Source organism: Mizuhopecten yessoensis, unplaced genomic scaffold, assembly GCF_002113885.1.
Source record: "Mizuhopecten yessoensis strain PY_sf001 unplaced genomic scaffold, ASM211388v2 scaffold3229, whole genome shotgun sequence".
In the NCBI taxonomy this organism is placed as follows: Eukaryota; Metazoa; Mollusca; class Bivalvia; order Pectinida; family Pectinidae; genus Mizuhopecten; species Mizuhopecten yessoensis.
This window is the reverse complement of record NW_018404940.1, coordinates 537935-563323: the sequence shown is the minus strand read 5'-3', so window position 1 is coordinate 563323 and position 25389 is coordinate 537935. Positions and strand designations below refer to the sequence as shown.

At 37.4% G+C, this 25389-nt stretch overlaps 1 protein-coding gene across 1 annotated transcript; it reads left to right on the top strand.

Moving 5' to 3' along the window:
• On the top strand, nt 1-24088 carry LOC110447125. The gene is made up of 7 exons (XM_021492593.1): nt 1-165; nt 4727-7157; nt 9533-9664; nt 12281-12385; nt 16287-16374; nt 18699-18804; nt 21390-24088. Exons 2-7 carry the CDS (start codon nt 4727-4729, stop codon nt 21471-21473), a joined length of 2946 nt encoding a protein of 981 aa, XP_021348268.1. The 5' UTR covers nt 1-165; the 3' UTR covers nt 21474-24088.
• The last annotated feature ends 1301 nt before the right edge of the window (nt 24089-25389 follow it).

The following is a 25389-nucleotide window of genomic DNA, read 5'->3' as shown; positions in this document are numbered from 1 at the left end:
CAAAACAACCATGCACAATATGTGGTCTTCATGTAAAATGTTGGTTTTCAAAGAGCTTGTGGATGCATGCCAGGACGAATATTGTCATGAAATTTGGTTTCAGGCTTAGGTCATTAACCGCAGAGTACAAAACAATTTGAAAGAATCTGTTGACAGTTGGTGAAAGTAAGTATTAAGTATTGCCCATGGATCCTGTTTCACAGGAATTTGGCGTTATTTCAACTAAATTCAAGATAATATGTAACCGCATTCTAGACACAGTGGCACGCAACTACTAGTAGTTGCTTGACTGCTTGACCGGACTGTGCCAGGCGGCGGACATCTGGGATCACAGGGACTTGAGAATTTGTTGCAGCTATATTTGGACCTTAACCTGTTAACTACGGTGTTTAGAGTTATTTTACACGTTTGGCGAGTTTATATCAATTTTCGGTAAAAAAAAAAACAACCCACTAAAATGATGATAATATATGAGAAGGGCGGAAAGCTCTCAATGACACGCAACTAATATTAATATTGATCTTATATCCCAATCTTGTCGTACCCACCTAACTTTCTTGCATAACAATTTTAGGTCACCTGAGCTTTGCTTTCCGTCCGTCGTGCGTAAACGTTTTACATTTTCAACTTCTTCTCAAGAACCAGTGGATGGATTTTTTTCAAACTTTGTCAGAATCATCCTTGGAAGATGAAGCTACAAAATTGGGATTCCTACCCCAACCTCTGGGGCCAGGGCAGGGCCCCAAAGGGAAAATTAACCAGACTCAGAGGTACTACGTTCAATTTCAGTGCATAAAAAGAAAGATCATCAACGGTTTTATTTAAATTGTAAATTTCAGGACCCCCGAGCTATCCGTTCTCCCTTTGGGAGGGAGTTAAGTTTACTATAGTTTATATAGGGAAATAAACCTTTTGGGTATATTTTGACAACTTTCTGTAGGAAATTATTTTTACTTTGTGAGCATTATCCTTGAAGGAAGATGGTTTCAAATTGTAAAATTGAGATTCCTACCCCAACTCTAGGGGCCAGGGCGGGGCTCCAAAGGGAAAATTAACCAATATTTAAAAAATCTTCTTTTCCAGACTCAGAGGTTATACATTTAATTTCAGTGCATAAAAAGAAATATCATCAGGAGCTTTATTTAAATTGTTAATTTCGGGACCCCCGAGCTATCAGTTCTTCCTTCGGGAGGGTGTAAAGTTTACTATAGTTTTTATAGGGAAATAACACTTTTGGGTATATTTTATCCATTTTCAGCAGAAAATTATTCAAACTTTAAGTCAGAATCATCATTGGTGAATGAGGGTATTACATTGTAAAATTAGGATTAGGGCCCAAAAGGGAATATTTACCAATATTTTCAAATTCTTATCCTTTGATGACATGACAAGTATTGTATTTCACTAAGTTTACATGCCGATTCCACATCACATCTAAGCAATAAAATAAAGCTACCACTACCTATGATATAACTCAGGTGACCGCTAAGGCTCTTGGGCCTCTTGTTTACATATTCATGAGGTTGACATCAGAAACATGCTGAAACATTGGCTGGCTGAGGAATGGTTGTGCTTTTCTGAACATTTCGTGGTTTGCTCTCGATGCTATTTACACACAAGAGGATTCACAAAACGTCAACCTCCTGGGATTCATAGAATCGTCCACCCTCCTTGGGGTGAGATGGGGGAATCTCAAGCCAAGGCAGAAGATTCTTTACGTTATAGTTGCCAGCACGAAGCTTGCCCTGAGCATGGAACTTCCCTTAGGGGTTGAGGTTCCCCATTCACCTCAAGGGATTCTTTTTTCTTACCCTGTTGACCTTTCATATACAGTAAAACCCTGTTTACGCGAACTCGTAGGGTCAAGATCAATAGTTCGAGGAGTACATGGTATTCGACGAAACCAAGGTTCGACCAGCATTGTCATTTTTTATCAAGTTGGACAGCAGACAGTACAAGCACTGCAACTATTGCAGATAGTAAGAAGAAAAAAGAAGTTCAATAAAAATTACCGCATTTAATCAGATTTAAAATGGCTAAACTTTATCGGGATGAAAACAAATAGCCACCGGTATAAAGAAAGTTATAAAAGTAAAATGCTGCATGTGTAAAGTACTTATCATTTTGACATAGTCAGCCATACTGTAATCGGCTACAATAATTTTACAAAATATCAAAGCGAGAGGAACTCTTCTATCATTTTAAAATGAAGAAAATCTTCAATCCTTTTAACATCATAATGTCGATTGATAACGAGATTAACAATTACAACGGATTCAAGTTTTAATATCTTTAAAGTTGGTAGGATTCTGCTATGTGATTTCTGCTTAATATTGCCATGCTAAATTATGGTTTTACACACCCAAGTGATTAGCACTTCCACCAAATCATCGATGTGCAAACATTGTCTGGAAAAAATAAATATGCACACAGAAAGATAATGCAGCTTTCTACAACAGAGTAACGATAGTTACTTTATGATACTACCTTTAATCATCTAATTATCCGACGTCCAGCCGACACCTGTAAGTAAGCACAATGAGCATGGATTGCAGCCTGTGCGTTGAGACATGTCGACGGCAGTGCCGGTACCTGACTACCTGTGATACACTTTATACTTTACAAAGAATATGTAAGAACTTTTTCGGGACCAAACAAACTTCGACGAATGTCTGGGTTTTCGAGTAAACTGAGTTTGTTGACGTGACCTCATTCAATTGTTATGAATAAGGGAATCCCCACTCCTCAATCTTGGGGTGAGACTAATATATTCTCCCACCCTTCACAGGGTTGTCTCCCTTTAAAACAGAAATTATTAACTTGTCATCCGTTACAGTGGCTCAGGATTACTGCCGAATACAGGCTGTTACCCTCAGAAAAACCTCGGGTTAGACAATCAAGAATATCATCCCTCAGGGCTGGAGATTATTTTTCTCCCACAACAAGTGGTAATTTCCAGAAAAGGAAACATGTATTTGATAAATTTTTGTTGACGTTGTAGTGTAATCAGACACAGAACCAACACATGGAAATAGCGGGCACAGACTAACTTTATTACCAACAAGTAAAAAAGAGTTCCAGTCGTACATTGCAAGGGGGATAACTCGTTCGGTCATAGCATATAAACTATTACAGACGTGATGTCATTGCATCGTTGACATGACATCAATGCATTGTTGATGCGACGTCATGTAATTGTTATAATGGGAGTATCTCACATCTTTACTCAAGGGTAAAACAAAGATTTTCTTTCTCTTGCGGGAACAGTGGATATCTTTGTCTAAAAGGGGTGAAAAGGATAACTAGCACCTGGAAAAGTGTGGGTATACTTGTCCAGGGAAAGAGAAATCATAGCTCTGTATATCTTACCCACCAAGTGCTTGTCTTCCTTAATTGGGATACCCAGTTTTGTTCGGATATAAGCATTTTCAGTTAAAAAAGAACTTTGCAAAAAATATTAAACAATTGGAAATCTCACTAAGCAAGCTTGTTTCACTACTTAAATAATTACTAACCTGTTGAATAAGCATGACAATTTTGATTTTCTGATTGTTAACGTACCACTATCAGATTATAACCAAGTTTTAAGGTAATTTTAAAGGGGTTGGACCAATTGAGATTATAAGGGTTACTCTTTCAGACACAATGGCTTCATGATCAGTGCAGGTAAGGGGATTTTACAATTAGAATAAATGATTCCTGGGCCTAGTGGATTCAATATTACCCAAAAAATGGTGTATTCTTCCACAGGGCAGAGGGATGGAGCTGAATAGTGGAAATATGGATAATTAAATCTTTTTCAAAGAGTACTTCGGGTCATTTTCAATGTGCATGTTCACATTCAATTCTGTGTACAGACCCCAGATCTGGACTATTTATTGTTGAGCTTTACTTTTGTTTTCAAGGCAAAGGTTTTTTACACTTCTTTCATCTTTATTCAAATAATTTTTCATGTTTCCTGTGTCTGAACATACTAGGCAGAAGGATTTTGAAATAGTCGTAGACTAAGGTTCAAATTTCTGAAGTCAACGAAATAGACATTTCTCTTGAAATTAAGTCTTGTTTTGGTGAAAATATTCAATATTGAGTAATATTGACAATATGTACATCTATTTAAAATTATTTTTTGATAAATAAAGAGCGGAAAAGTAAAAAATTGAACTAAAATGAAACCTTTCTTGATGACACCCATGGCCAGATGAGTTATTCAGGCATATAGATCTGGGCATCTTATTCTATGTTTTTTTGCCACAATTCCAGAAAGCCTCGGTGATTATTATAGATTAGATGGGATATTATCAGAACCTCCAATGTGTATGGTAGTGATGGGCTGAGGGTCGATAATAATCGAAAATTGATCAGTTTGTCCTTCCTGATTCCGATTATTCCATTAACAATATAATCGGTTCAAAGTAAAAAATGTATTGAAAGTCATATATTTACCATATGATTGATAAAACTGCATAAAAATTGCTTGAAATCCATTCGTTATGAAAGATTGAAACCTAGTGTGTAGGTAACAACTCTGTCTATTGACATTATGTTGGAGTTCTCACTTTATTTGGGTATTCAGTCCCATAAAATAATGAACCAATTATGCAATTGATCATCGATCGGTTTACTACTTCTGATTACAAACCGAATATTGATTATGATTTTAAACTGATTGGCCATCACCAGTATATAATTAATTTACACCTTTGATTTTTTTTTTTGTGTATTTCAGATGATACTCCAGATGGCTTACAAACTTACTAGACTGTTGGGACCTGGATCTACCTGTAGAAGAAGCTTTTCATTGCTCTCTAATACCAGTCCTTACATTCCTCATTCAAGTTGGTCAACTATATTTCAGTCTGTCTTTAGAAGCCCAAAAGAAAGTGCTTGTTATGTTAAATCACCCTTACGTGGAATTCGATCTCTACATATAAGAAGCAGATGTGGAATAGGTAACAAAATGACAAGGCCATATCGTCAACCTCAGCTGCAAAACGGGCCATTTTCCCCTTCACGTTGCAGCTCAGAGGCGTGCAACAGAGAGTTGGATACCATCGAGGATGAGGTCACAGTGGATTGTCAAAAAGGGCAAGAAACATTGAAAGATTTTCTGATGTTGGCTGAATCTAGGGGCATGCGCGTGAGCACAGCAGAGTTGAAGAAAGTTATAGATGATGTTATTGCTGCTGTTTATTCCAATGGAAAATATCCTTTTATAGCTCTGTATGATATATTTCAAGATCAAAGTTCTACAGGAAAAATGGGATCAGCTGGAGAAACAGGTATTTTACAACTGTTCCGTGAGCAGCCTTTATTGAAAGACTTGGCTACCTGTCCCGAGATTGAACCCTTGTTAGCACTGATCAATGATAATTTGCCGGCTATGACTGCAAAGGACAAGGCTCACCTATACTTCTGCCTAAACTATTTGGGAATACATGAAGTACATGCCAACCACCCAGTGATGCACAAACTGTTCTATGTTTTAACTGAGCCGGCAGGAGGACTCGACTTTGAAGATATCTGCAAGTTTAAATTGGTTTTAGAAACTATTTCACATCAAGAGTTAGTGAGGAACCAACTTTTGCTCCCACATTATAGGCATCTAAATTCTGTGGGTATTCTGAATGGATTAGAAAAGCAACAGTTTGTGCGAGCGATGTCATACTCACCAAGGCTGTATAACAGGTTTGACAATACCTATTCTGTCCCTGTGAATTTCTCCCAGATTTGGCATGCTCTGGTTACAGATGAGGATATTATGAATAATCCTGAAAACATTGTGATTATTCTAAACCATTTTGGTTATCATGCACATCAAGAGATTATTCCATATATAGTTAAAACCGATATCTATGGTAGAATCGAAGGAGCCATTCTACGACAGTTGGAAAATATGGACATCAAAACTCTAGGCAAACTATCTGAAGCAAAGGGGTTCATGGAATTTACTGATACTTCCAGGGGATTGAAATCTGCATTGCCAGATCATTTGCAGAGAATATTGCACAGCACATCAAATATGAATACCGTTGATATGCTCAGTGTAATGAATTTCTATAGAATTAGTGATTTTCAGCTCCCACAGGATGCTCTTGCTATTCTTATTCAGCAAATAGAGAAAAACTTTCCTGAGTTAAAATTAATCCATTCTATCGCCTTTCTGAATATGTTGTGTATAATGATGAGGAAACACAAAAATGAAAGCCTCCCTCATTTTGACAGACTGATGACTTTAATGAACACAGATTCTAAGGCCGAAATGTTTGCATCAAAAATAGCTTTTGAAAGGTTAGTGATTAAGTGGAAGCTGCTCAGCCTAACTCCTGAGGCCTTCAAGACATACATACAGCAAAATTTGCTTCTCAACAAAGGATTTGGTACAAACAGAAGGTGGTTACCTGTTGTATTGCAAGTGATGGAAAAAAAGTTTGACGATTATGTTCTTAAAAAGGATTTGAAGGAAAGGATCTTTTCTGTTTGTGAAGGGGAAATGAGTGTGAACTCCCTTCTGTGTATGTGTTTCTCTATTCATCATGTGTCAACCATCTCATACAACCTTGATATTAACCATGAACAAATCGAGTTTTATAAAGAAATTCTACAATTGTTCAATAGAAAGTTGGCTGACACAACTGATCTAAAAGTAGTAGCAGAATGCTTTACAACTCGCCATGATATTAGGAAGCATCAAGGTTGTTCTGTAATGATGAAGGATGCCTTAGAAAACTTGATAGACAGGACATCAGCATTGATGCTACTTCCACATCAACAAACAGATGCTGTAAGCCTTGCTAAAATGATAAACCATCACTTCTACAGACTGTCCAAAGAGTTCTTTCACCTCACGACACCTGCTGTGGACCAACTGGTCACCAACCTGTTGGCTGAAGAACAAACCTGTGGTACTGACGATTTTGTTACCCTGACAAATCTGATAGCATCTGGTGTTATGAGCAAATCAAAGCGGCAACAGTTAGAACAGTTTGCAGATATGTTATTTGAGGAAAACATGGATTTCATGAATCTGGACGCCTTATTGCTTGGTCTTGACAACTTGTGTCTGGCAGGTGTATTTCCTCCCAAAACTCTTACAGCGGTCATGTCACCGGATTTTCTTACAGCTTTGGATCAATGCATCAGCGAAAAGTCACATCGAGGTGGGTTAATTGCTAGACTTTGTAGAATATTGAAGGAAAGTAATCAGCAGCAAAGTAAAGTAAACGCTTATAATTAAGGCCATCCTTAAAAATATTTGTAAATTTCGACTGACTAAAACTAGCACCTAATCTATTATTATTTTTAGCTCACCTGGCCCGAAGGGCAAAGTGAGCTTATGCCATACTGCGGCGTTCGGTGTCCGTCTGTCAAGTTTTTCTTTTGAACGACTTCTTCTGAAAAACTGTAGGACCTAGGGTCATGAAGGTACCTGGGATGGAGTGCTATAAAGTTTCCTCATTAAAATTACCTTGACCTACTTTCAAGGTCACAGCAGTCAAATATGTGAAACATTTCAAACAACAATATCCTAAGAACCATGTGAACTAGAGTCATGATACTGAGGTATGGTATGAAGACCAGCAGTGCAAATATTTTTCTCGATTACGGTAATGAGGTCAAAGGTCAACTTTAAATGCTAGTCGGGGGTCAAATTTCAACTTTGGTTAAAAGCTTTAACAATCTTCTTCTCAAGTTCCATAAGGCCCAGTGTCATATTTAGCCAGTAGGTACCTGGGATATAGTGCTAAAAAATTCCTCATTTAAGTGACCTTGACCTACTTTCAAGGTCACAGAGGTCAAATATGTTAAAAACTTCAAACAACAATATCCTAAGAACCATTTGGACTAGTCATGATACTGAGGTATTTTATGTAGATCAGCTGTGTGAATTTTTTTCTTCATTACAGTAATGAGGTCAAAGGTCAACTTAAAGGGCAAATCAGGATTCAAAGGTCAATATGGGTTAAAGCTTTAAAATTAAAATTTCAAGTTTCAAACAACAATATCTTCAGAACCGTTTAAGAGATGTTAAAATGTCTTGTGTTCTAGCTACCAAATTTGGTCTTAAGTAACCTATGTCAGTTGCATGTAACAAAAGGAACAGGTGAGCGCTACAGGCCCTCTGGGTCTCTTGTTCTCAGTTACAGTTATGAGGTCAAAGGTCAACTTTAAATGCTAGTCGGGGGTCAAATGTCAACTTTGGTTAAAAGCTTGAACAATCTTCTCCTCAAGTTCCATTAGGCCCAGGGTCATGATATTTTGCCAGTAGGTACCTGGGATGAAGTGCAATAAACTCTCCTCATTAAAATGACCTTGACCTACTTTCAAGGTCACAGGGGTCAAATATGTTAAAAACTTCAAACAACAATATCCTAAGAACCATTTGGACTAGAGCCATGATACTTGGGTATGTTATGTAGATCAGCTGTGTGAATTGTTTTCTTGTTTCAAACAACAATATCTTCAGAACCCTTTAAGAGATGTTAGAATGTCTTGTGTTCTTGTTACCAAATTTGGTCCTAAGCTACCTATATGTCAGTTGCATGTAACAAAAGAAACAGGTGAGCGATACAGGCCCTCTGGGCCTCTTGTTACTTTTCATAATGATATTCCTTGCTGAAAGATGATTGTTAGTAAGTCTTTCAATCATCCTTCAGCAAGGAATATTAATATGACATTTCAAGAAATAAACTGCTTACTGAAAAGATGTGTGTAGGGAAACGGCAATCAAACAATTTTGTAAGGATGGCCTTAGGATTGACTGATATCATCTTTCCTTGTGACACTATTTTCTGATACAGGGTACGGCATAAGTTCACTTTAGGACCAGACGAGCTAAAAAGCAGATATATTAATAGCAAAAGTTACACAATTCTTCAAAACAGGGCAAAACTAATAAATACACACCAGTACAGCAGTTAAAGGTACTTATTGAACATTTAAGAGAAGAATGTACCACAATTGTTGGTTTCAATTGTTGAATATGTTGAGAGTTGATGAGCTTATGCCGTACCATAATATCCATCTTCGTCTTTCCTTCCTCCATCCATCCAACTGTTCAACAGTTTTTTCAAACGACTTCTTCTGAATTGCTGATTGGAATTGAACCAAATTTGACTGATGGTACAAATGGTTGGGCTGAACTCTGAGGGGCTGAGGTAGAGGGCCAAAAAAAAGAATTCCAAATTGTGTGACTTATGAATTTGGAAAATTGAGTTCGTACTACAGTTTTAAGATAACACATAATTTTTGGGGGGAACACTGATTTACTTCATTATAGACAATAATTTGTTATGTGAAATTTGCAATATGATCATATAATTACATTGAAGTAATAATTAAAGGAAATAAGCTGGGGAATCATAATCAGTTTGCAATACCCAGGAAATCACAATAAGCATTTTTATACTTAAAGTGTTTTACTGTATATCCAGATGGAAGTTAAGTGCAGTAAAACAGTGATGATCTAAATGAGATGATTTATTTTCTGTGAATGATCTGCATTAGATTTTTTTTTCTTTCTTTTATTTTTCAGTTATTTCCAGAGAACATATTGAGTATCATCTGCTGCGGTTGAACCGCAGTGTTGTTTTTGAATGTCCTGCATTGCACATACCATGGTTCTGTGGGAAGTTTGCTGTTGTTCACAGGATGCCTCGATATGAATGTATGTATAATGTCAAAAATACTGGCTCAGTTTGTTACCGTAAGACAGTTGACTGGTCATATGATACACTGGTGTTTGTTACCCTACAACTGTTGACTGGTCATATGATACACTGGTGTCTGTTACCCTACAACAGTTGACTGGTCATGTGATACACTGGTGTTTGTTACCCTACAACTGTTAACTGGTCACATGATACACTGGTGTTTGTTACCCTACAACTGTTGACTGGTCATGTGACACACTGGTGTTTGTTACCCTACAACAGTTGACTGGTCATATGATACACTGGTGTTTGTTACCGTACAACAGTTAAATGGTCACATGATACACTGGTGTTTGTTACCGTACAACAGTTAAATGTTCATGTGACACACTGGTGTTTGTTACCCTACAACTGTTGACTGTTCATGTGATACACTGGTGTTTGTTACCCTACAACAGTTGACTGGTCACATGATACACTGGTGTTTGTTACCCTACAACTGTTCACTGGTCATATGATACACTGGTGTTTGTTTCCCTACAACTGTTGACTGGTCATGTGATACACTGGTGTTTGTTACCCTACAACTGTTGACTGTTCATGTGATACACTGGTGTTTGTTACCCTACAACAGTTGACTGGTCACATGATACACTGGTGTTTGTTACCCTACAACTGTTCACTGGTGATATGATACACTGGTGTTTGTTACCCTACAACTGTTCACTGGTCATATGATACACTGGTGTTTGTTTCCCTACAACTGTTCACTGGTCATATGATACACTGGTGTTTGTTACCCTAAAACTGTTCACTGGTCATATGATACACTGGTGTTTGTTTCCCTACAACTGTTCACTGGTCATATGATACACTGGTGTTTGTTTCCCTACAACTGTTGACTGGTCATGTGATACACTGGTGTTTGTTACCCTACAACTGTTGACTGGTCATGTGATACACTGGTGTTTGTTTCCCTACAACTGTTGACTGTAATATTATGTTAATATAAAGTCAGTCATTGTATGTTACTTTTCATGGCTTATGTCCAGTGTTGAAATAAGACATGGCACAAAAACATAACTTACACATGTAGATGCCTTTTACAATAAATACATGAAAGTTCCACTGTTGTGATGAATTAAATAATACTGGTTAAATAGTGTTAAAAAAAATTGCAAATGGGGCAATTTCAGGGGCAAATGAAATAGACAGCATTTCATTAGCTCACCGGGTCCAAAGGACCAAGGTGAGCTTATGCCATACCGTGGCGTCCGTCGTCCATCGTCCGTCAACAATTTCTTTAAACGACTTCTTCTTCTTAACCACTTGTTGGAATTTAACTAAATTTAACTGGAAGCATCCCTAGGTGGTGGGGATTCAAAATTGTACAAATGATGGGGCTGACCCCCCAGGGGGCTGAGGGGCGGGGCAATTAGGGGGCAATTTGGCTATATTGCTTTAAGCGACATCTTCTCTGGAACTATGGGATGGATATCAACCATATTTAATTGGAAGCATCCCTAGGTCGTGTGGATTCAAAATTGTACAAATGGTTGGGCTGACCCCCCAGGGGCCTGAGGGGCGGGGCCAAAAGGGGGCAATTGACTATATTGCTACAAATGACTTCTTCTGTAGAACTATGCACTGGATGTCAATCATATTTAATCAAAACGTTCATGGGAGGCAGGGATTCAAAAATGTACAAATGGTGGGGCTGACCCCTGTGGGGGCTGAGGGCTGGGCCAAAAGGGGGCAATTTGTCTATATTGCTCTAAACGACTTCTTCCGTAAAACTATACCATGGATATTGATCATATTTGGTGGGAAGCATTCATGGGAGGCAGGGATTCAAAATTGTACAAATAGTGGGGCTGACCCCCCGGGCTAAGGGGTGGGGCCAAAATTTTTTTTTTTTACTTGGAAATGGTTGAGATCCCCACCATATTACCATTTATACAATTGCTGAGTATAACGAGAGGAATGCACATTTGCTTCCAGGATGGCCCTAGGGTCTGGCCCCACCCTTGGAGACTTAACCCCTGGGTCATAACTTTGAAACCGTTAAGATCCCCACCCCAAAACTATATATACAATTGTTGGGCATAAAGAGACGAATGCAGTCATAATATTAGAATTGACCCAAGGGTCTGCCCCACCCTTGCAGACATAACCCCTGGGTCATAACTTTGAAACGGTTGAGATCCCCACCCCAAAACGATATACAAATGCTGGGCAAAAAGAGACAAATGCAGTCATGATATTAGAATTGATCCTGGGGTCTGGCCACAACCCTAGGGACCTAGTTTCTGAGTCACAGCTTGGAAACAGTTGAGATCCCCACCGCATAACCATACATAAAATTGCTGGGCATAAAAAAAATCAAATACAGATATGCTACAAGGATTGGCCTTGAGGTCTGGCATATTCCCTTGGATCTCATTTGGAGAATATTTTGCCATGATTGCTTAGATATCCAGGTGAGCGATACAGGCCCTCTGGGCCTCTTGTTATTTCATTGAGTCCTATTTGAGTAGAATTAAATTATTCTTCAATGGAAGATGACAGCTAGCATCTTCTTCTGATTTCATACTTTTCATCTTTACATTTTGTTTTCTTTTTGTACCAAGATCTCCAAAAGTTTTGTAAGAAGACTGAGAATGTACTGTTGGAAATTTTGGGTGGAGAGAAGTTCCTGAGCGTGAATTCAATAACCCGGTTCAAGCACTCAGTAGGTAAGAACGGAGTGTTACACTTGGGAAAGTACATGCAGTTGTAAGTGGAAGTGAAAAAAGAGCTCGAATGTATGTTAACCCATTAACTAAATATTTCCTGCAGCAATAATAATAATAATAATAATTTGAGGTTCTTATATATACCGCTTTATCACAACCTAGTTCGTAGGTCGTCTCAAAGCTGTTCACATATTATCTGTGGTTATAGGGCCTTTTGCAACCAGCCAATACCTTTCTCAACTCCCTGGGGAGCATACAGCCAGAGCTGCCATTTTGGTGCTAACAGCTAGCATTCAACAATTCTGCCAAACCACATACTCATTTACACAGACCTGCTTACCCCTGAATCTCCCAATGGGGGTCATGACCCCCATTGGGAAATTCTGTGGGGAGTGATAACGCGTGACAAAATAAATCACATCAGAATTAATCATTTAATTGTCGCGCCATCACGGCATAACATATGTTGTGTCTTCTGGTAGGATTTAGGACTTTTTAGGTCACCTGAGCTTTAGCTCAAGTGACCTATTGCTATCCGTTTTCGTCCGTCGTCGTCCGTCGTCCGTCGTCCGGTCTTCCGTTAACATTTTACATTTCAAACTTAAAGTCAAGTTCTGCTGGGCCGATTGAACTGAAAGTTGGTAGGAATGATCGCCTCATGGTCCTGACAAAGTGTTGTTATTTTTCGGGTCGATCAGAAATCCAATATGGCCGCCACGGCCGCCATTTTGAAAACCTATTTCAAACTTAAAGTCAAGTTCTGCTGGACCGATTGAACTTAAAGTTTGTAGGAATGATCGACTCATGGTCCTGACAAAGTGTTGTTATTTTTCAGGTCAATCATAAATCCAATATGGCCGCCACGGCCACCATTTTGAAAACATATTTCAAACTTAAAGTCAAGTTCTGCTAGGCCGATTGAACTGAAACTTTGTAGGAATGATTGACTCATGGTCCTGACAAAGTGTTGTTATTTTTCAGGTCGATCAGAAATCCAATATGGCCACCACAGCTGCCATTTTGGTAAACTATTTCAAACTTAAAGTAAAGATCTACTTGGCCGATTGAACTGAAACTTTGTAGGAATGATCGAATCATGGTCCTGACAAAGTGTTGTTATTTTTCGGGTCAATCAGAAATACAATTTGGCTGCCATGGCCGCTATTTTGCTACTAAGTTCTAATAGGCCGATCTCACTTAAAATTGGTCTAGGAATGATCAGCTCATGGTCCTGACAAAGTTAAGTTAACATTATACTATTTTTTACTCAAATTGGTACATATTTCAACAACAAAAATAAATACTATAGACTCAGGTGACCGTTAAGGCCCATGGGCCTCTTGTTTTTTTAAATAGATAAAACAAATCTTTTCACACATTTTGTTATTACATTCTCTTCTTTCAAAATACTTATTTCCCTGTACATACAGGTAGTTTGAGTTAATTGTAGAAAACTTTGCATCTTTCATCATTAACACATACTGGGAGCATGAACTCATCTTGAAGCTCCTCTATCTATTTCTCTCCCTCATCTTTATGTACTATATTGGGAATCTGACTGCCTGCAGGTTGGAAATTGGAAAAAAAAAAAAAAGTAAAATATGCATTTAATGTAAAAAACAGGTATTTATAATATTGGTTTGATAATAATATTTTGGTACACCAAAATTTGTACGACTGCAACAAATTTTAAAGCAATATCATGATCTGCCGTTGAGAAAGTAATATGCTCAGAATTTAAGCTACTAATTAACGACTTCGTGTTTATAACCTTGTCGTCACAGTTTGTGAAAATCGTTCAGGTATATCTGTTGATGTAATAAAGAGCACACGAACCTACCGAAAGAATTTAGGTAAACAGTAGAGTACAGTTTACAATATGAATGATCGATCGGGCTCAACATTTTTAGGTCACCTGAGCTTTAGCTCAAGTGACCTATTGCTATCCGTTTTCGTCCGTCGTCGTCCGTCGTCCGTTAACATTTTACATTTCAAACTTAAAGTCAAGTTCTGCTGGGCCGATTGAACTGAAAGTTGGTAGGAATGATCGCCTCATGGTCCTGACAAAGTGTTGTTATTTTTCGGGTCGATCAGAAATCCAATATGGCCGCCACGGCCGCCATTTTGAAAACCTATTTCAAACTTAAAGTCAAGTTCTGCTGGACCGATTGAACTGAAAGTTGGTAGGAATGATCGCCTCATGGTCCTGACAAAGTGTTGTTATTTTTCGGGTCGATCAGAAATCCAATATGGCCGCCACGGCCGCCATTTTGAAAACCTATTTCAAACTTAAAGTCAAGTTCTGCTGGACCGATTGAACTGAAAGTTGGTAGGAATGATCGCCTCATGGTCCTGACAAAGTGTTGTTATTTTTCGGGTCAATCAGAAATACAATTTGGCTGCCATAGCCGCTATTTTGCTACTAAGTTCTAATAGGCCGATCTCACTTAAAATTGGTCTAGGAATGATCAGCTCATGGTCCTGACAAAGTTAAGTTAACATTATACTATTTTTTACCCAAATTGGTACATGTTTCAACAACAAAAATAAATACTGTAGACTCAGGTGACCGTTAAGGCCCATGGGCCTCTTGTTTTTTATGAAGCCACTCTAAATCATTTTTCCACAAAGTATTGTTATAGCAGACATACCTATCGTTTTTTCTAACGTGTAACGCAGTCCGTTTAATGGAGCGCGGAGGTGGGTGATTCCGGGTCATGTGGACGGAATGCGGGAGATTTGTATGACCCGCGCGGGTCATAAGTTGGTCGCTGGTGTTAGGTTAATTTTGCGAGTCATTTAGCAGGTATGATTTACAGCTGAGTAGACTGGAACAAGCAGAGTAAAGTATCTTGCTCAAAGATACAACAAAGTGCCGTGCCGTGACCCGAACTCGCAACCCTTTCGGTCACAAGCTTGGTGTCCTACCACTAGACTCCCAGGCCTCCTAATACAACCTTTTCTCAAATCTGAAGGGTTCATGGCCTATATCAAGGCAACTCCTTGCTACGATAATTACCTAAATGATCCTTGACCCTTAATGATCCTCAAAATTCCAAGATTATTCTCACTCGACATGTTCTCTGCTCAACCGACACCCGGCTTCAAAGCTGGTCAATTTGACCTTATGCTGCCACATGATTCTTAAGTAACAAAGTGGTCTACCTACATCATCCACAGTATGATACATACAAAGCCTGTGATTTTGTTCTGGTATATTCCTCATTGTGCTGTTGTTAGATTTTCCATGCCTCATATCATTGACTGAACAGGAGCTATGTATGGATCTTATTTTGATTATCTTAAATCAATTCACGATTTCTTTGTCCATGATCATGACTATAAGACTCTTTCATGTTCAGGGGTGTAGGATAGGGAAATTCCATCCGAGGTATTTGTTTTGGTAAATTTGGTAAAACCCGAATGAATATCTCTATCCTTCACCCTTGGGCATGAAAGAGTATTTTTCTCTCAATACAACTACCAGAATAAGATCAAAACCATGAAAATGCGTTTGAACTGGCTACCATTTTGAAAATACCAATTTTCCCTGAGAGTTTTATTGACAAAAACGAATCTGTCAGCGAGATTTAGCATACCCCATATTTACACAGAAAAAATAATCTCATCTTTCTAACGTGTACAGTAAATATATTGTAAAAGGTTTTAATTTCATCACGTTGCCTTTTCCCCATTGCGGCATCAGTGTTTTCCAAATTTATGACGTCACACCATGTAAAATAGACTCAGCAGTCAGCAAGAATGGCTATCTTACATGGCCAGCGTTATCTTACATGACCGGATATGAGAGAAATTTCACTATTGATTATGATCTGTTGCATTGTAGATACTGGTTTTAGAAACTTGTTCACTGATGTATTATAAATGTCTCCGGTTTCAGATTTTCAGTGTTTTATAAGTCCACAAGGCTTTCCTGTTGCACTAGACAGAATCAACTTTGACTTGCCTGTATCTGCTGGTATTCAAAAGTAAGAAAACCTTATTGATTTCACACCCCAAATTTGTTTTAGTGTTAGTTTGTTTGAGCTATTTTGTAGATTTGCCTTGATATTCTATTTGATAATTTTTCCTTGTCTGAATGATAAAATGAGGTCACAGGACCTCTATTTGACCTTTGGGTTGACCTTCAGTTGATAAAGATACCATTAACTTGACCTATATCAGTAACCTGTCTAGTGATAGTAAGGTAAAGTGTATTACAACTTCCTGACGCATATCTTGGTTATTTTTCATGTATGGACTTCAGTATGAGGATACTTTATGGTAATAAAAATGAGTTCACTGCAGTCTCATTGACCTCAAGTTAATCCACGTCCATTGCCACATCTATGACACAAACTATTTCAGAAGATGTAGAGTTGTTCGTGAAGCTCACAAATATCAAACTTCAAAGTGGATCAGCCAATTTTAAGTCCAATTTGAATAAAATATCTTATTCTGTAACTTGCATTTTGAAAAAGCACAAACCATAAGTAAAACTTACCGCCAGCCACCTGCCTGCCCCCAGTTTGTAGAAGTTATAGGTATAAAAGCAGCCTATTCTTGTGTACCTTTTTGTCCAAGATTTTATCAAATGCTATAGAATTCTTGTAATAAGGTAATGTCACTACTGTAAAATTTTAAACTGCTATGTTCAAGGTCATATTTTCCAAATGACTGATTATTTCTGCTCCTTAACATTGCTTTTTAGCTCACCTGGCTATTTGAGCTTATGCCGTACTGCGGCGTTAGTCCGTCCGTCAACTTTTTCTTTTGAATGACTTCTTCTGAAGAACTGTAGGACCTAGGGTCATGATATTTGACCAGTAGGTACCTTGGATGCAGTACTATAAAGTTTCCTCATCAAAATTACCTTGACCTACTTTCAAGGTCACAGGGGTCAAATATGTTAAAAACTTCAAACAACAATATCCTAAGGACCATTTGAACTAGAGTCATGATATTTGGGTATGTTATGTAGACCAGCTGTGTGAATTGTTTTCTCAAAGGTCAACTTTAAGTGCAAGTCAATGTCGGTTAAAAGCTTTAAAATTAAAATTTCAAGTTTCAAACAACAATATCTTCAGAACCGTTTAAGAAATGTTAAAATGTCTTGTGTTCTAGTTACCAAATGTGGTCTTAAGTTACCTTTATGTCAGTTTCATGTAATAAAAGAAACAGTGATACAGGCCATTTGGGCCTCTTGCTCTAACCACATCTTTATCAGACTTCATGATGCTGTAGTGTATTAGACATCATTCCCCCAAAAGTCAAGGTTATCCAAAACCTATTGTTGATAGTCTCCACATCCTTACTTTACTATATATTCAGGAATCTTCATGAAATCGGACAATTTGGTTAGAGATAAATACCCAAGCCTGCTCAGGGTTGTTTAAATTCCTTTACAGGTATATAAGGTTTATAATTGGCTAATAGTTTCCACTCCATAACTTTGCTTATTTCTTTCTAATAATAAATTTCACCAAACTTACCCTTCAGGCTGATAGGTTCTGTTCTATAACAGTACTGTACTTTTAATCTGTAAAAATAAGACACAGCTACCTATAGTTTCTCTGGTCAGATCCCAGTCACTAAAGGATAAATGGTCCAATCTGACCGGCTAATGATTATGATTTCTGCTCTATAGGTTAACTTTATATCGAGTAGCAAGTGATAGGTGTTGCCTATCATATCACTTGAGGGTGAGGTTAAAGTGATCTCTATATATAGGTATTGCCATCCTTTGTTTAGGCCACATGTTTTTGAAAATGATCGTTACAATGGTGTAATTTCAGGATCACCTGAAGGCTTGCATGATAGAGTGAATTCAATGAATAGCCTCAGGGTTATTGCAGTTGATAGGCCTAGTTAGTTGGATATGTCATAAATTCTTCAATTATTAAAGACCTGACTAACAGCGTCGACTGTATCTTACGTCTCATAGCACTTCCGAATCAAATGTCATATACTGTATATTATGAAGTGGTAGTGGGCACTTTGCTTCATGGTTTGAAGCTATTTAAATCATTTCGTGGTAAAAACTTTCATGGATATCCCATAAAAACACAATAGTCTGTACATCAATTGAATTTGTTTTATTTAATTTCATGGTTTCATAGCAACCAAGGAAACCCCAAAAGTTTATATACAGCAAACATTTTATGTTATCAGTGTGTATGTTTGTAGTCTGTACAAATGTTTATTTACAGCAAACATTTTATGTTATGCAGTGTGTATATTTGTAGTCTGTACAAATGTTTATATCTGGTAGTCTTGACCTCAATCTTACTGATCCATCCTTCCTTCATTTTAGGATTGCTATAGACGTGATCCCTTCTAGCCTATGGGGCAATGAACTAGATGTCATGTACCAAGAAAAGAAAAGGCATTTGAAAAAGGAAGACTACAAATATATACAGGTTGAATTACGTTCATTTCTCTGGGGTCACATACTGTATACCTGGCAACTTTCGCCGCGTACACAGTTAATAAGTTCACTGAATTATTAGCTCCTCTAGTTCATAGAGGTTTCAAAATTGTATGAATGAAAGGGTCGACCAGGAGGGTACTTAATAAACTTTATTTTAATACGATTTTGAAACAAGTTATCTCAACTTATATTAATCATTCTTGTTGGCCCGGAAGTTCATGTCCCTTTTATTGGGGAATCATACCCCGCCCACCTTGGTGAAAGGCTGCAATGTCCTTTTCATTGGGGAATCATACCCCGCCCACCTTGGTGAAAGGCTGCGCTATCTACTGCGCCACACGGCCACCCTAGTGATGGACTGGTACACTGAGTCGACTGAAAAATAGGAATGTCTACTCATAGTTGAAAGCAGCAAGGCCAGGGAAACCTCGACTTAAGGATAATAATTAACACCACGCCAACTCTGGACTCCCTATGAAATTCTCCCCAAGTACTTATAGTTAACAAAATTCACCATTCATGAGTAGGTACCACCCACTGTACATAAGTAATGAGGCACATGCAGCAATTCAATCTAACTTCTAATCTAAATCCTATGCTTACTTTCCCCTTCTGAAACAACAATACAAGATGTACCCTATGGCAATGACAGTTACCCTGTCTGGTTTGGGGAGTTCACACTCTCGTTCCTATCTCCATGTCATCCATGACGGACCTGGTCATCACTAGATGGATAGCTCTATCTACAATGCAACAGTCCCCGTATATCAATTCACAGTGTTACCAAATGTACTTCTGACCAAAGCCCTGCTCTCTATTTATACCCACTATCTTACATGTTATAAGATGGTTCCATTCTTTCTAATTAATTACCTAATGTTCAGCCCATTTTGTTACAAAGGTCACGGGGGCCAAATATGTAAAAAATAAATTAAAAACTTAAACACCTTTTCCTGAAGAATAGAAAGACATAGAAAGACATAGAAACATGACATTTGGCAAGTAACATGCTTGCTTGGAATAGAAGAATAGAAATACATAGAAACATGATATTTGGCAAGTAACATGCTTGCTTGGAATACTACAAAGTTTGTGGAAAAAATAACCTGGACCTATATTCAAGGTCATAAGGGTCAAGTTTGCTCAAGAAACTTTAGCAACTTCTTCTAAAAAGAGAAAGGCCTAGAGTCATGATATTTGGCCAGTAACTTGCAGGCATTGAGTGCTATAAAGTTTGAGAAAGAAATGACATGGACTTGGGTCTGATTTGTCAAAATCCTCAAATTACTTCCTCTAAGGAACCAAAAGCCTTCGGATAATAATTTGCTAGTGCATCTAGCTTGTTGGCATGAAGTGCTAGAAAGTTTGAAAAGGAAGGCAACATTGATCTGGTTGGCATCTTCTAGCACCTTGGGCCTCTTGTTTAGGTCAAGTAAAAGATCACATTTTGGAAGGTCTACTATATATAAAATTCTGGCATGCATATTTATGTAAACTATTGAGAATACTCAATTCTGATTAATTTGTTTTCCCTACAATGACTGCTCTAAAAATGGTAGGTATGTAATGGGATGTCTCTGATCTTGATTGCCAATGTCATAGGTGCATATTAATGTCTAACTAATGAGGCTTTTTTAGGTCACCTGAGTTTTGCTTTCTATATAGGGAAGATCATCAGGGGCTTTACTTGAATTGTAAATTTCAGGACCCCCGAGCTATCCGTTCTCCCTTGGGGAGGGGGTAAAGTTTACTATAGTTTATATAGGGAAATAACGCTTTTGGGTATATTTTGGGCCAGGGCGGAGCCCCAAAGGGAAAATTAACCAATATTTCAAAAATCTTCTTCTCCAGACTCAGAGGTAGTACAGTCATTTTCTCTACATGGAAAGAAAGATCATCAGGGGCTTTACTTAAATTGTAAATTTCAGGACCTCCGAGCTATCCGTTCTCCCTTGGGGAGGGGGTAAAGTTTACTATAGTTTATATAGGGAAAATACACTTTTGGGTATATTTCGACAACTTTCTGTAGGAAATTATTTTTACTTGATGAGATTTATCTTTGGAGGAAGATGGTTTCAAATTGTAAAATTGAGATCCCTACCCCAACCCCTGGGGCCAGGGCAGGGCCCCAAAGGGAAAATTAACCAATATTTCAAAAATCTTCTTCTCCAGACTCAGAGGTACTACAGCCATTTTCTCTACAGGAAAAGAAAGATCATCAGGGGCTTTACTTAAATTGTAAATTTCAATATTTTCAAATTCTTATCCTTTGATGACATGACAAGTATTGTATTTCACTTAGTTCACATGCTGATTGCCACATCACATCTAAACAATAAAATAAAGCTACCAGTACCTATGATATAACTCAGGTGACCGCTAAGGCCCTTGGGCCTCTTGTAATTCTTATTTAATGGGATTGAAAAACTGTCGAAAATAATAAACAATATAAACATAATTCTTAAATGTGAAGAGAAAAATAAACTTTCCTGTGTATTGACAATAATTACAGTTCTTACCTTGCAGTACTTCCAGTCTATTTATTGATATTTTATTCTGTTATGGCTGTTGCAGGTGAAAAAGGACCACATGTGTGGACTGGCTTTGTCAGGAACGGAGCAACTCCGCGAATACTACACTGAACAAATCTTCGGTTAAGTAGGAATTGTCTGGAAGAACAATTATTCAAGATTTATTTTTTGTCTGTGATGAAAATCATGATTGATGATGGAATGTTGATAGAATCAAGGAAATAGCCATTACTGACCAAAAACTCCACTTCTTTGTAAAATTTGACAAGAAATCCAATGGTATATTTTTTTTACATTTGTTTGAAATTATTATAAATCAGGAGCCTTCTGCAGTGTAGGGTTGGGGAAAATTCTAAACAAATAATCTGCCCAAAGACCAAGTGAGGTTGTGCTCTGGTATGGCCTTCCTCTTTTATTCATTGTCGATCTGTCAGTTTTTCTTTTTAAACACTACCAGTCCAGAGCGACAAAAATTACTCTTTAACAAGTTTTTGTATGAAGCAACCCAGAGTCAACGTACATAGGTTGTGATCACATAGGTGGAGAGGTTTCATGGGCTCAATGAGGAAAATACTGTTAAATTATCTGGAGCTGCCATCCAAGTATGCCTAGAAAGATTTAAACTGAATCTGGTACGAAACATTCCTAAGTTCATGGGATTACATTTTGTATAAATGATGGATAGCAAACTTTGAAAAATGCTATTTTTATAATTATACAGCTAACGATATAAAACATCATCACATCAGTAGTTGTGTGCCAATTGACCTTTATCTTATTGTGAAAACTTTTTTTAATTGATTAATTTAAGTCAAAATTAAATTCAACTGTGATTAGTATCGTAAAATCTGCTGAATGACTTATATTTATTTGTAAATATCTGTGTCATAGATATAAATAATTGCAAAACTCTCTGATTGTTTTGCATAGTTTTGAGGTGTTGTTACATAGAGGATTTGAATACATACATGGTACATTTTTTAATCATTAGTGAATTACATTATGCAGTGACCCCATAAAAAATCTCTCCTTAAACTCCAACCTCCTTACTTCAAAATACAGGTCTGCCTACCTTGTGCTTTAAAGTCATCACATGTATGGCATTGATGTTACAGTGGAGATTTTTGTGGTGTATAAATGCTCATGTAGATTATAGATAATAGATATATAGAATTCATTACCATTGTCGTTGTGAACATTTCGACATCACAAAGAGTTTAAAGTGACAATGTGAGCATATGCACACTCAGAAGTTTCCACTTTACAGTAGCTATCTGTTCAGATTAAAACTGTTTGATCAAACATAAAATAGTTCAGATTAACCCTTTCACCACTGTAGACCAGTATGGACTCGTCCAGATCAATGCATGGTAGAGTCTATTAAAGTTACATAGGGCTGAAAGGGTTCAGTATACTTAGTGGAGTATGTCCTACTTCAGAGTCAGATTTCTTAATCCAGCACTGATTCAGATTATATGATCTGATAGCTGTATCTTGTTTAAATTCAGAATACATTAATTTTGTCGAGTAGCCATTAATTGAGATTGAGAATATTTGATTGTGGGTGAAATATTGATATTGATATTGTTCATTTTTGTACAGTCTTATTGCCCATCAACAATTCAGTCATAATGCCCAATATTCATTTACTGAAAATATTAATCCATGAAGATGTGTAATCAAAGGGCAGTATTTCAGATCAAATCATGATCATCAATCAAGCCACGATTAGTTGAAATCGGGATATGGTGAAGTTGAGTTAAGTCAGATGTGATGGATACGCCCATGTTATCCTAGCCTGGTTCTAGGTTTGATTGGTTTGTATTTGTGAGGTCGTTAAAGTGTGAGTAACATGAAATACCGTTGAGATGGTTTTTTAATGTGATTGGTATGACATCATAATGACAGATACAAAAGACCAGGATCTATTGCAAAAAAGGAAAATTTTGTGATGTGGAAATGCTTCTATTTTTCAGGTTGAGTAAATTCATGTGAAAATATCCATAAGCGATTATTATTTATAGATTACAAAGATTAAAGATGTATAGGATATACAGATTTCAGCACCCTGGACAACACAAAAATGTCCACACCAGAGACAACATCAAACATTTCCACATGCGAAATATTCCATTTTTGCAGGACTGGAGGGGTTTTTCAATAAAGCAATATCCCGAGAAAAATCGTAATGTGTTAGAATATTAAAGGATCTTGAAATTATTTCATAAACCATTTTTCAAACTGTGACAACATTTTTCAATTCACATTATATGTATATTTTCCTTTAAGAATAAGAAAACAACCTTCCAGGGTTTCAATAGGCAATGGTATTGTATACCAGTGCAGTTTCTTATTCTCAAATTGGCTGGATTATTTTTGGGGTTGTATGGTACATACCGAAAAAACTGCGTCCACTTTGCATAAATCCTTGTTATTTAACTATATGCTGTACGACCCCAAAAATAATCCTGCCAATTTGAGAACAAGAAACTTATAATTGAATTTGAAGTTACAGACAACATTTATTAGATAAACAGCGTTACTTTACACGGGGAACTGTTTATTTTCACATTATTTAATTTGCTACATATCTGAAACTAATGGTGATATAAGCCACTTATAAGCCCTGTTTTAATTTACCTCATATAAAAATTGTCATATATGAGGTTTATGTACATGTACATTTAAACAAAATGTAAATATATCTCAATAAAACAATACATTGTTTATTGTGTGAACAAGTGTTACTGTCTTGTCATACTTGTACTTACATGTTAGGTGAGACTTTATAAATGGGTTATGAAGTACTTGTTCATTATTAACATTATGCACAACAACTGAAACCACAGGGACCTGAGAATTTGTTACAGCTATAATTGGACCTAAACTAAGGTATTCAGAGTAATTTTACATGTTTTAGGGGTTTAGATTGACTTTTGTTAAAAATATGAACATTGGGGTGTCATTTTTGTGTCGCCTATGACGGATGTCGAAAGACACATAGGCGCTGCTTTTCCGATGGCGACGGCGGCGTCAACAATGTTAAGGTTTTGCGTTTAGCTCTGTTTCTGACAAAGCTACACCAACAAAACCTCGATCATAGATGTAGCATCGGTAGTGGAGCCTACTGCACTAAAAACATTTCATTGATTTCTGCATGTTTTTGGTAAAAACCAAAAAAAATCTGGACTTAGAAAAAACACAACGTTAAGGTTTTGTGTTTAAGAAAAAAAATCAACGTTAAGGTTTTGCATTTAGCTCTTACATATTAAGCTGTTTCTGACAAAGTATAAATGCTAGAGCAACCAAACTTGGGTCATACATGTATCATGGGTAGTAGAGCCTACTACTCTGAAAACATTTCATGGATTTCTGCACTTTTTCGGATAAAAACCTGAAATTTCTGGACTTTAAAAAAAGTCAATGTTATGATTTTGCGTTTAGGTCCGTTTCATGATGTACTAGGTCGAATGCTTATTATATTGACAAAGCGGGACATGCGACACACATAATTACGCGTAACTCTTGTTAACAAAAGTCGATCTAAACTCCTAAAACAGGTAAAATTACTCTGAACACCTTAGTTTAGGTCCAAATATAGCTGTAACAAGTTCTCGGGTCCCTGTGACTGAAACTAGAACTGTCGCCTATGGGCTAACTAATACCCTCCAGACTGGCTGCTTGTTGTCCATATTGGAGCTAACTAAACAAGGGGAAAATATATAGAAAGGTCAAGGGTCATGAAAAAGTATTGAACCTGGGATGTGGTACCTACAGACTGATGGAAAAGACAAACACCACTACTGTGACCTTTGACTCAATGACCTCGGAATTTGGTCACAATGTAGCTTGCATCAATGATACATATATACTGCAGAAACAGTAGGGAAGTTAGAAAGGAAAAGACGATCGGGAACCATCGGTACATTCCCGAATGAGGAAAAGTTTGCCTTGTTGCGATCGGGGTTACATTATTTTCATCTTCTGGTGGTTTTGTGATACCCTCTGCAGATAAAGTTCAATGTTGAAAAATGTTGGATGCG